This window comes from Tyto alba, unplaced genomic scaffold (assembly GCF_018691265.1).
Source record: "Tyto alba isolate M040663 unplaced genomic scaffold, T.alba_DEE_v4.0 Super-Scaffold_2, whole genome shotgun sequence".
In the NCBI taxonomy this organism is placed as follows: Eukaryota; Metazoa; Chordata; class Aves; order Strigiformes; family Tytonidae; genus Tyto; species Tyto alba.
In genome coordinates this window covers 60,459,853-60,472,839 of record NW_024881282.1, presented here as the reverse complement: position 1 = coordinate 60,472,839, position 12,987 = coordinate 60,459,853, and the positions used below count along the sequence as shown (strand labels likewise).

At 40.2% G+C, this 12,987-nt stretch overlaps 1 protein-coding gene across 4 annotated transcripts in view; it reads left to right on the top strand.

The window, feature by feature from the left end:
* Window positions 1–11,220, top strand: part of DOCK4 (dedicator of cytokinesis 4) — a 264,136-nt gene extending 252,916 nt beyond the window's left edge. For all 4 annotated transcript variants that reach the window (XM_042792612.1, XM_042792610.1, XM_042792611.1 and 1 more), the window contains 4 exons: window positions 1,171–1,243; window positions 3,749–3,862; window positions 4,816–4,877; window positions 8,108–11,220. In XM_042792612.1, coding sequence (XP_042648546.1) covers window positions 1,171–1,243; window positions 3,749–3,862; window positions 4,816–4,877; window positions 8,108–8,533 — 675 coding nt within the window. In that variant the 3' untranslated portion in view covers window positions 8,534–11,220. The remainder of the gene's footprint in view (window positions 1–1,170; window positions 1,244–3,748; window positions 3,863–4,815; window positions 4,878–8,107) is intronic.
* The last annotated feature ends 1,767 nt before the right edge of the window (window positions 11,221–12,987 follow it).

The window sequence follows — 12,987 nt, the reverse complement described above, 5'->3', positions numbered from 1 at the left end:
AACCAGACCAGGCAGGAACATATGAACCCATTTTCTGTCACATTAGAGTACATAAGTAGTAACAACACCTCAGTTTAATGGTAGCTCCAGGAAAACAGATATTACCTGATGCATTATGGCTCTAGTACAGCATAGATAGGCAAACCTAGTGTACCTCAAAGTCTACCAAAGCATTCTCTCTATGAGATATTTTAAGTCAAATTGAATTGGCCAAGTATTTGTTTCTCACTTTGTAACATGGAGCTGCAACATGTTGGATCAATGATGATTACTTTACAGCTGGGTTTGCCATCTTGTGGAACTGCAGCATAGTGCCTCGCTGACTCGGCATAGTCCTCTGTAAACAGTGGAGGTGATAAAAGAAAAGGATTTGATTTGATTCGGATTTCACTGATTGTCTGATCTTGCTTAAAAAAAATAAAAATAAAAAGATGGGGGAATTAAAAAAAATAATGTTTATCTGTTCTCATTCTCTTTGGAAAGTACATCTGTATTACTTGTAAGATTAATTGAATTCTGTTTACATCTGTTATCAAGATAAACCAACAACCCACAGATTATTTGAATGCTGCTGTGAAAGAAATAACTAGTGGAAATTTGAAATTGTTTCATAAATTTACTGTGATTTTTTTTATTTAGTATTCATAAAAGGAAAGACAAGCATACTTTATGGGTGAGCTCTTGTCCACAAGAGAAGCAAGAACACGGCTACCAAAGGAGTTAGAGTTGGAAATAAACCACAGTGCTCTTCTAAGACAGCAGCCATAACTTAAATATTGTCAAACGTTACACCTCTTTCAGATCCTGATTCTGCAGTGAAATTATTGCAAATCTATCCCTGCACTGGTTTAGTAATCTATCAAAATACCACTTGAGGAATGAGCCTTATTTTGTGTTTTGGGGAGCTGGAAATTGTCAGAACTCAGTACATAATAATCCTTCCTCTGATCCCAGTGTATATAGTCTTCAGAATACTAGTCTACTCCCTATTTGTATACACATATTTTTATTAAAGTATTTATGTTCTTAGGTGATGTTTATCACTCTACCTCCAAAGTAGACCTGTGTAGTCTACCTATTGTAGATAATAATAAAAAGATACTTGTTTTCTTAAAGGCTAATGAAATACAACAGGAGCTATGCATAAACCATGCTGTTCTCAATTTACAGAGAATGCTGTTTAATCATGTTGGAGATGGTGCTTTGCCACGAAGTGATTCCAATTTGCCTGGCCCTGACAAAGGTAAGTGGAAATACTGCACCATAGCAGTCTTGAAGTAGTGAAAATACAATTAATCTGTCATATTCCTTAGAATGCTAATTCTTTTGAGCATGCCCTGTCATCTCCAAGTTTCAAAACATTCTAACTAACTGAATTAGGCTAACACTTCTAAGTTTCAGAACACTTTGCCAAAAAGGGCAGACAGCATGGTGTTTGTTTGAACCAAATGTTGCACTCAGAAGGACCCAGAAGTTTGCAGGAAGGGGTGATGGAGCAGCAGGTTGCAACAGGCTGCCTGTGAGAGCCATGCTTTCTGCTTCTCAAGAGAGACATATGGGGTGATGAACCCTGGAGGTGAACTTGATGCTGGGGCAGAGAGAAGCTAAAAAATGGATACAGGCCTGAAGTTTGGTATCTGCAAGTCCTCTTCATCAAATATAAGTCACCGTGCTTTTGGTTACACTTTGATGGAAGAGAAAGGATCAGTTTGTGGTTTGTTGGGTATTTTGGGGTTTTGTTTTTAATTAGAGTAAATGAGAAGACTGAATTTCCATAGAAAATACTGCCTTTTAGAATTTTGCTCCTGGGGAAGCTCAATATTGTTGGCACAGTTATTGTGCTACGATTTCATTATGTGTTCCACATCCATAATATGATCCATCATTTCATTATGTTCTGCCCTTAAAGGATAACATAAAGGATACAGTAAAAGAGGTGTATTGAAAATAAATATTTTAAGAATATACTGTAACAAGAACAGACCAGAATCATGTTTTCATCGATAAGAGTTGATTTTTAGAAGTATTTTTGTGTCCAAGTTTTTATGAAAGCTCAAGTGTGGAATTTTTCACAGGGCTGAAAAACATATGAAATAATTTAATGTGGAAACGGCAAAACCTTTCCACTGGCCTGTGCAGCCAAGTACATTACAGAATCGTTAAAATAAAATATTCTCTCCCGGAGACTTTAGCAGTCCAAAGAACTGACTGCTTGGATGACTTAAGAGAAAAAATTGGCTTGTCAAGGGATTCAGGCATTTGAAGTCCCTAGGTCTTATGCCAAGTCATTTTTAGGATGAGGGCAAAACCATACTGCTAGGTGACAGCCTACAATAAAAAGCAAACAATATATTGCATATTTTGGCAATAAAAAATCAAAATAAACCTCTAGAAAATAGATTATTCTGTGCATTGTTCTCAGGGTCAACTAATGTGCAATTATACTGTAACAATATTGTTACAGATATGAAACAAATATTAATTGTACTGTACTTTTTGTATTAAGTCTGGTATATACTGGTATAGTGGGACTGCAGTCCTTCTGAGAGCCCTTGGTGTTGCAATAATAGCAAGAATTGATACCATCGGTTAGCAACAATACTTTGCTTTTTGCTTCATCTTTGTAAATGAGCACAGAGTCCTTGCATGTGGTTCTCTACTCACAACTATGAAAGAAGAAGACAAGAAGGAAACTGTCATGGCAAGACAAGAGGTTTGAGGCTTTGAAGATGGGGGGTGTTTTGGTGGAGGGGTTTGGGTGTTTTTTTGTGGGGGAGAGTTTTGAAGCAGTTTTTTTCCACTTTTTCACAGGGCGTGTAAGAAAAATCATGTGGTTAGCTTGTGTCCTGTCCATGTTAAATGCCCTGTCTTTCTGTCTATCTGACTTCTTTCCAAATTTGGTGGCTCCTTGATAACATGAGATAATTCAGCTCTATTAAGGAAGCTGTTCCAGGCCTTATGGGATCGTTCAGTTAAAGTAATGGAATTTGGTAAAGGTAACACAGACAAATACAACAGTCAGTTTTACGCATGTCAAGGTGATAGTCAATTAACATGATGAAGCAGAGATCCTTGACCATGGATATAAACAGCAGATATAAATTTTCTCAGTCCACATTAATTTCTTCATAGGATTTTTTTTTTTCCCCCAGACACTTTTAATTTCTTCCAATTTTTACTCCCTTCATTTTGTGCCCTTCTTCCCACCTTCTTTCAATTCTGAATTTGTAGCTTATGCAGGCAAGAAAAAAAGACTGTTAGCACGGAAAGCTTTCTGAGGGAGGTTGATTGGAACTTGGTGAGTTCCTTTCTCTAGTCCCTTCTATATATAAAATGAGTTAATGGAAACAGTTTATGAATAGTCTGTGCCCCTCTGCCTAGAAACCTCTAGACAGGAGTCTGGTGCAAAGATAAACTGATTATATTAACAGGCTAAAAGCTTATCTCCCTTTGTGGCCGGATTTGCAGTGCCCCAGAGTGCTATCTCAGCTGCTACCCTGGTTGATGGTCCCAACTGCTATACAATCACAGACTGACCTGAGGGCCAGATGCGTACCTCAGGCAACCAGGAGATTGACAGCCATTATTTAAGAGCTTTTCAAATGCTGATGTAATCATGAGAGCTTTTCAGGCATGCTTGTTAAGTTGTTTGACATTTTCACTCTGTGTATTTTTACTCTCATGGATAAAGTCAAGTCAGAGAGCTAGAAGTGTTGATGCCTATGCCAGCTTTTTCATTCTCTTCCAGCTGTAAACACCACCCCCAGCAGCTGGAGCCTGGACAGTGGGAAGGAAGCCAGAAACACATCAGAAAGTGGAAAGCTTATATCTCCTCCTGTACCACCAAGACCTGCACAGACTGGTGAGTTAATGGACGTTTCGGGCTAAGCTCCAGTAAAAAAAAATATTTACTTGAGGGCTTAGATTCTTTCCACTGTGATTAATGCTTAAGTTCTTGAGCAGGCTAATTTATGATCTGATTACTTACGTGGAAGGCTGTTGAACTGCCTCTGCAGGTATTTTCATCTCATTAATGTTCTCTGTAGTATTCTGTTTCCAATACTCTGCCCCTTCACTTAATGAGTGAGTAATTTCAGACAGTTCATGCTGGTACTAGGGAGGATGATCAATTTTAATCTTTTGATCTTTGATAATTGGAGGTTAGCAATCAGAAATGATCATTAACCACAAAGAATCTTACTGGCCAGAAAATGCACAGCAATCATGGAAGTATGAGTTCTGTTACTATAACCTATTTACCTTTCAAAAGATTAATTTCCATTTAAAGGAAAAGCTGCTTAAGTAATACGATAAATATAAGTGTTCTCAAGTCAGTGAGGACACTTTCTGTGTTTTAGACTTATGTCTCAAAGTATGTCCAGGCATGTTTACAGTATTTTTACATGTAAATATTTGATATAAGTACATTATGTATTGTCTTTTTTCCTCATTTGACATACAAATACATAATACATTTCTTAAGAGAATAACAAAAAGAGGAGAGGAAAAGTTACTATACTGACTTTTTAAAAATTCTGTTGTCATTTGGTAGGATATAAACCAATTTACAGTGATATAAAATTTGTCAGAGAAGATGGATGCAGAAATTTCTTATGCTTCATTGGTTGTACTACAAGGTAATCCTGAGAACAAAGTGAAAAAAAAATCTCTAAAACTACTTGGAGCCATTGGGCAAGTACCTAAAGGGAATTAGAGATAATGTTGGTGTACTGAATGATCTCCTATCCACTTAAAAAGATTTCTTTGTGAAAATTACAATGTCAACAGTGCACTGAAATCTTTCTGACTTTACAGCATCACCAGCAAGACACATAGCCTCCGTTTCCCCGTCTCCTGCTGGCAGATCACCAATGAAGGTACTGTCTTATTGCAGTGAATTGCCTTTGTGAGACAGGTCGTGTGTGTTGTGGGATAGATAGCATGTATTTGATAGACATTATTTGGGAATATAGTATGTTTTCCTTTTATTATCATATGCCTATACAAAAACCATTCACAAGAGTAAGTAGCCATAACAATTACAGCAGCTCTGAAGATTTTCAGGACTGCAGGCAAGAAACCTGATCTTCAGAATTTTTAGCCTCTCAATATTAGGCTTCTCATCTACATGGATAATCAAGTTCACCTGAGTCAGTGGACAGAGGGTGTGTAAGAAATAAATGTAAGAGGTGCCCGATGGTCCACCTTGTTCAGAACAGTGTCTCCAACAGTGGCAAAAGGTGAGATGTCAGCTAAGGAGAACCCGTTGTGTAACCCATTCCTTTTACTCCTCTGTCATCCAGAGCTGTTGGATTAGAGGGTACGTTAGAGAGTAATCCCCGCTTCAATCATTTTAACATCCCTTTTCTCTGCAGAACAATCCAGGGAGGTTGTGTAAGAAGTTGGAAGTAGTTTGAAGCTTGCCAGTAGGAAACACAGCCACAGGCTGTGAATAACAGTTGGGTCTTCTCTGGCAATTAAACATCCATAGCAACTGGGGATCCAGGCTAAACTGTGCAGGTTTCATTTCTTTTTCAAGATACTTGATTGTGTCAGTACCTGCTTGCTGCATAACAGTTTATTTGTTGGAAAACTTGACCAGGAAATCTCTGTCTTCCACAGCACTGGGGGACACGAGCACACAGCCTGTGTATTCCAGTCAAACCCCAGTATTGACAGACTGCACAACGTTAGTCTCAGGGATAGCCTCTGCCCCATTGATGCAGAGAAAATTCTGCAGTTAGAAATATGAGGGTTAACAATCTGGAAAGAGAGCAAACAGAAGAGAGTGTGGCTGGTGCTCCAGACACTCCTCAGGTACACCCCAAAATACCTCCTTTCCCCTTGAGGTCCCTAATCACAAATCCAGTCTTTCTCACGTTTGTCACCCCATGAACCTGTAACATTTCCACCTGTGGCTGCACAGTGATCCAGGTTCAACACAGTGCAATTGTGCTGGCCATCAGAGTGCCCTGTAGTCCTATTACCATAGTACACCTTCTGCTGAAGGGAGCACCTATCCTGGGTTTGGCATTAACTGTTTACTAGGATGCTCTTCAGAGCTTTAGGATCTTGCACAAAGGGTGAGCGACTCTTCCTTTTTTCCTGAATGGACTCGACAATTCTTAGGAACGTTTGAAGCTTGTCCTAATATTTTCTTCTAAAGACCTAGACAGAATTTAAGCATTTTACAGCCAAAGTCTGGATGGCCGCCTGGGAGAGCAATACTGGCCCAGAATAATTCTGAGAGTTGCTGAATCTCACTTTGAGCATCCATGAATTTCCAGACTGTTTTGGCGTCTAGATTGTTACTCATTACTGGTACAAGGAGCCTGCACTGCTGTCAGGAACCAAGCGCTTACCCCTGCTCAGCTTCTAAATTGAAGCAGGCAGGATTTACACATATTTGCTCTTGTTCTGAATGACCAAAATGAATGTCCTATATCTTATCTAGGGTCACTTAATCCAAGTATCGGTTGTTCTTGGAATTTGAACCAATTACATAATTGATTTGAAAACCTTGATCCTGGAGGTCTGTGGGGGTAGGAGTGCAGCTGCAGCCTCCTCACATGCAAAGGAATGGAACCTGAAACAAGTAGTTAAACAGGCTCCTCGCGATGTCTATTTTAACATGTTTTGAGCTTTAAATAAAACTTGCCCTGCTTTTCCCTAGCCATACACAGGGCTCAGTTTTCAGCCTTTGTTCCCACTGTTACATGCTGCCAGAGAAGTCTATCTTAGTGCAAAACCCACTGATGTAAATTAAGATTTTTGGTTTTCCATTGCTTTCAGTGCACAAGGATAACTAGAATTATCTCAACCAGCATAAAGTTAGTGCAGCCAGCTCTATACACCCCTGCCCCTCTCCTTTTCCTCCCTTCCCCACCCTTTGTTGCAGGGCTCACACTGTCACCTCAAGCCTGAGCAGCTGAGCGCCAACCAGTCTCACAAGAATTGGGGTGAGAAATTCGTCTTTGTGATTTCTCCATCCCTTTTTTAGCCTGTGCTTGAGGCCATGAAGTCTAGGTTGTCTCAGATGGATCCAGTCAAAATTGTCAAAATTAGGTATGTTGCAAATGCTTTTCAGCTTGCAAAGTATGGTCTAACCTTTTACAGTTTTCAGTTGAAGTTGCTTCACTAGAATAGGACTGCTCAGTGTTTTCAGGTAGGGATTTACTGTCCCTGCCTTTTATTCTCTGTCAGCACTGTTGTTGCCGCTTGGGACCTCAGCTCCCTGTCCCTCACCTTCCCCCCCAGACCTGTGAGTCTGCTGGTGCAGCCATCCCTTGCCCTCCGTTGGACCCTTGTCCCTGGGGCTCGTGGTGGTGGTTTGTGTTCCGTGTGAGCGGCACGGTGCGTCGCCTGGGAGATGGGGGGAGAGGACGGGTGGGGAGCGGTTCAAAATGCAACTGCGGTCCGAAATGCTGTCTGCTGCAGCAGCAGCCATGCCTCACCTCCTGCCGTCCTGCTGCCACCCCTGAGCAGCAACAGGAGCTGCAGCCTGACAGGGGCTGGTGCCCAGCAGCATCCATCAGCCTGGCATCAGCCCCGCGCTTCACCTCTGACGTTGGTAGCACGGCACCCTCAGAAACGATGCCACGATGTAAATACACTTCTCATTGCATGACAGTGCACCGAAAGTGAGAGGAAAAAGCTTTGGAAAATGTATTTGGAACAGGAGAGGGTGAAGTAGTCGCAGTGACTGGGGTGCGAGTCCTGTGCTGTGGCATTAGGGGGCAGGGCACCACCAGATATGCCTGTGCGGCAGCGTGCATTTCACTTAAAGCTCAGAAAACTGAGGGTTCAGTTTAAAGGCTTCCAGATTTTTCCAGGGTATTATGATAGCAAGATAACATTTCAATACAGTTTTACTTCCACTTGCATGAATTGCTGGCACAAGCACTGTTTAAGGTGTACCTAGACCCTCTTGGAATGAGCTTTTTATTGGTTATTTGCTGGATCTTAATTGAACAGGGGTGCAACCATTTACGTTTATCAAGCTTCAGAATCTGTGTGCCGTATCTCTGTATGTGTTCGGTGTGAGCACAGAAACGCTCTCCCTCGTTTACTCCCGGTAAATTCTTCTTCTCCCCTTTCTTTCGAGCAGGGCTCTGTGCAGTCATTCACACCGTCTCCAGTGGAGTATCATTCCTCGGGGCTCATCTCCAACTCCCCGGTGCTGTCGGGGAGTTACAGCAGCGGCATCTCTTCGCTCAGCCGATGTAGCACGTCAGAGACGTCAGGCTTTGAGAGCCAAGGCAGCGAACCAGCAGTGACTGTCCCCAGCTACAGTGTTTCTGAGGAGCCTGTGAGAAAAGAAAGTAAAACCCCGCCACCTTACAGCGTGTATGAGCGGACTTTGAAGCGCCCCGTTCCTCTACCTCACAGCCTCTCCATCCCACCCGCCGCGGACCCGCCGGCGCTGCCGCCCAAGCCGCAGCTCGTCCGGCCAAACAATCTGGAAAACAGCAGCAGGAGGACTGAGCAGGTTCCCCGGCCCAGGCCTCTGCCCCGCAAAGTCTCTCAGCTATGAGAAGCCACTTTTCTATTTAATTGCAACCAATTCTTTACCGTTTAAGAAATAATATTTTTTAAAAAAGGTAAAACACGTTTAGTTAGGCACTTTAATATTTCGCCCACCTTTCTTTTTGAGTAATTTTAAAATGCTTATTAATATTACGTTGCACATTTGAAATGAAATTACTAATTTAGGTTGCCAGATATTATAGGAAGCATGAATGAGAGGATTTTTTTTTTATTTTATTTTATTTCATGGTGTTGAATACTTACAAATGCTTTTATTTGTACTTTATTTTTATTTAAAAAATTAAATCTAAAACCCTACAACTCTCATCTGAGTTAGCCGAATGCTTCTTACAAAATGCAGAATATACTGACTGGATCTTTACTACTAGAGATAAATGCACGCTTTCTAACAAAGTAGTCCGTAGACTAGGATGTTTCTGCAAGTAGGATGAAAGTTGTTTCTCTTATCTGATGAACAGGTTGGTCGTTTCAAATGTCTGTGGGAAAAACGGAGATATAATGCAAGTTATACTGCAGAGAACTGTTGGAATATGGTTTGAAATTTTTGAAACACACACTTGGTTTATGTTATTTTTAAGATGGAAAAGTACCTGCATTTCATTCAGCGTACAGCACCGTTCTGGTGAATCTTGACAAAGTTTTGTGCTTATTAAGGTATTACTGTACCTGATGCATCCTTTTATTTTTGAGGTGCAATTTATTTTTATTCTTCCAGTTAATGTGTTTTTTTTTGTTGTTGTTTTGGTTTTGTTTTTCAAGAAGTTAGCAGTTTGACAGTGAATGCTCTCTGTTGTTCTTGAAAGTTCACCCTAAAATACAATCTGTATGAAATAGGTACAGATGAATTGTTCATTTAACTTGTGTACAAGAATCAGCATTGGCTAGTACCAAGGCAATGCGCTAAATGGACAAATCTTTAAAAATACAGATCACTGGTTATCGATCGATAAATTTCAGCCAACTGCCAAGGTCATTAATAATTCTAGCAAAAATTCTGAACAGCTCTTCGGATGTGTACGTACCAGTGGAGTCAGGTTTTGGATTTGCTTTTTAGCTTGAGTTCATCACCATCATCTTTATTGTAGGAGAATGGTGTTTGGCCTTTAGGTTGTATTTTAGTGACTGGCATCTGAAGAGATCTGGAAAGCTAATGTCAAGCCGTAGGAATGTGGAGGAAAAAAAAAAAACAAAAAACAAAAAACAAAAAGCACCTTCTGTATGTATTTTTTGTATCCTCTTTCTTTTACTGACTGTTTAACATGTGCTTGGGAACAGATGTGTGAACCGCATTTTAAATCATGCTGTTAAAAATATTCTCCCTCTTTTGTTGGGAAGCTCATGTTGATTTTAGCTGTGTTTGATTTGTTGATAGTTTAACTGGAAGAAAGTGACCACTTTTTATATTCTCTCAATTAAACCTTCAGCAGTTACAAGCTGTTGACGGTAGTTATAGAGGTTTTCTATAATAAATGTTCAAGTATTTTTGTACATAATTGGTAAATTTTAATAAGGAGTGTACCATTATGTGAAAAAGAAGCAAACAGTTGTGTATGCAGTAAGATTGTTATAATTATGCCAAATACTTTATGTATGGAAAAAAGAATATTTGTAAATATGTGCTTTTAACAATAATTCTGCCATATTGACTTTACAATTTTGAATGTCAGAAAAAATTAATATATGTTCAAATATTTATGTTTTAGTGAAAGTATTCATAACTTGAAAAGGAACATATGAATTTTAGCTTTGTATCTTGCTGATTTCAAAGTCTGAAATTCCTTGAACTAGCTCTTGCTTTCTACTATAACATTTTTGTGTCTGTAACCACATCATAAAAGGTGTAGAAGGCTACATATTTATGCTGATATAAAGAAGTAATGCCTGAGATATAAATAAGGTGTCACAAGTAAGATAACAAAGCTGCTTTGATTTTTTTTTTTCACCCCTGTATAGTTTGATAGATTTTGTTGACTAGTGCTTGAGCACAGTATGAATCAGTGTTTTTTTGCTCTTGAAGCCATTTTTGTTATTTCTGGCAGTAAGCAGAGTTGATTACTTTATCATTTGCGTGCATTACTGGTCAGCTTTGCAGCAAAACATTTCACAAAGTTTCTGTTTACCTAGACACTCATATTGGTTGCTGCATAATGTTAATATGGAATAAAAGGACTTGATTAATCTTTACAGTACAACTTGTTTTCTACAGAATGAGAGATTATAATTCAGTTTGTCACAGAATTAAAGTTCAGGCTCCTGGTCTTGCTAAATCCAGTTTTCTTTTAAAAATCTCCTGATGGATCTAGTTTTCTCCTTCTTTGGATCTGTAATTGCTTTGTGAGGCAATGTGGAGAGTATTGACCTGCTCTCCTGAACAAGTGAAGAATGTAAAATTTACTAGGAGAGTTCACTGTAAATTAACCTGCATGAGCGTTCTGTTTTTATAACCATGACATCAGGAATATTCTGAATGAAAGCAGGTGGTGTAAAATTGACAGAGTACTCTAAAACAGAGCTGACACATTTTCTGCTTAGCCAGTTTTGACAAATTGATTCTGTAGATCAGCTTTTCAACCTAATTTCCTATAAAAAAATGTAGTATGAAATTTTGTTATGTATGTTGCAACACCCAGCACTTGAAAACCTAATGTAAATAAAGGTCTCGTTTGAATTTTATGTATTACTCATAAATGTAGTTTTATCACTTTCTGGATGACAGTGAGTAATTCAGAAACTCATAGAGGAGGACCTATGAGAACAAATTGCTGTTACTACTCAGTAGCTTGAATGTTAGCCAACGTACACGTAATAGGTGAGATGATCCTGTATTCAGGTACCGCACTGGAGATGCTGGTAGCTCTCAGATGCCACAGAAGCAACTGCAGGCTTGCCTGGCTGGCTCTGAAATGGTGCAATTCAGACCCATTCTCATGGTGGGCTAATACTTCTGTAGAATGAGTGAACTCAGTTATCATGATGTCTCAAGTCCCATCATTGCCATTAGCCCGTATCCTCAGAGAAGCACAAAGCCAAAGTTACCCCTTGATAGTAAAGGTTTCAGGGTACTGCAGATAACAGCGCTGTTCACATAGAACAGGGTGTAGCTACGTGTAAATCTTCTCTATGAAAGTGGCCCCCTGCCCTCCTGCCTCACCGTGCTGCTTGCTCACAGATCGTCCACCAGTGTCGGCAAAAAGCACCGTGACTGAGCAAAAGGACACCGAGAGGCAGAAGTCAGTGCCTGGGGCATAAATGATGGAAAGCAGCTTGTTTTGAGTGTGACTGTGGTCAGAGAGGCATGTAGCAGCATTGTATCAGTAACCCCAGGTGCTGACAGACACAGCTCTTTGCTCTAGAGCCCTGTTGATAGCTGGGTTTTCCCACTGTACTGATGGCCCAGGTGGAGCCCTGACACATGCCTGTTGAAGGGCAAAGCCCCATCTGCTAGGACACTGTGAGAGGATGTTCACCACTGGAGCCCTGGAGAGTCTGACCTTGAACCAGAATCTGTAGGAGAAAGTGCTTTCTGTATTAATGTAGTTCGTCTTTATCTTCTCCTTGGCATTTTAATTCAGCTTTGGCATATATTTCATAAAAGAAACTAAGATGATTAGTTACTCTGGATAATGTTAACAAAAAAATCTTGTGATTAAACGGCTAAAATATGCAAGCCTTAGGAATATGAAAGGCTTAGTGCTGCGCCTCACGTATGCACTAAGCATCAGGATGGAGTGACTCTTCCTGTGTGGTAAAATAAGGCTGATGCATAGAGAACGTTCAATATTTTTAAAAATTGAGTTGCCTAGTAAGGAACTTGGTGTGCTTGTAATGACAGGCTGATGGCTTTGCAGACTTCACCAGGGACAGAGCCTATGACATGAGCCTCCCAAGCACAGCTGGGCAAACTTACAGGTTACAACTTGTGTGAAGGACACAGTTCATAGCTCCTCTCTAACTGACTGATGCTGGGTTTGTATTTATTTCAGAAATACTGTATTAGAAGGGAAAAGAAGGTAAACAGTTGGGGAAAAAAGGGGGGGGCGGGGGGAGGGAAGGCAAATAAGTTAGTCAGACCTTTTGTTGGCTAGATAATTAATCCAAGCGTGGTTTTACTCAGCCAGGAGAAATAATAGTGGGAGAAATTGAAATGTTAGCTGAAATTGAAGAAGTATTTTTTTAAGCTACTGTAGTATGATTTTATACCAGCTTGACTGCTGGTTGAGCCAAAGGGGGCAGAAGGGAAGCTGGAAGTCCTGACAAAATACAGGGATATTTTATTTTACAAAGGCTTTGGGGTGGGATTTTTCCTCTTTTGCTGTGACTTACCAGAGGACAGAGAAGGCTGACTGACATGAGTTGCAAGGGGAAAGTTTCTAAATTGCAAAGCCCTGCAAAATATTAAAATATTTCCCTGGTTTTGCTAAACAGTTTTTTTCCTACCCC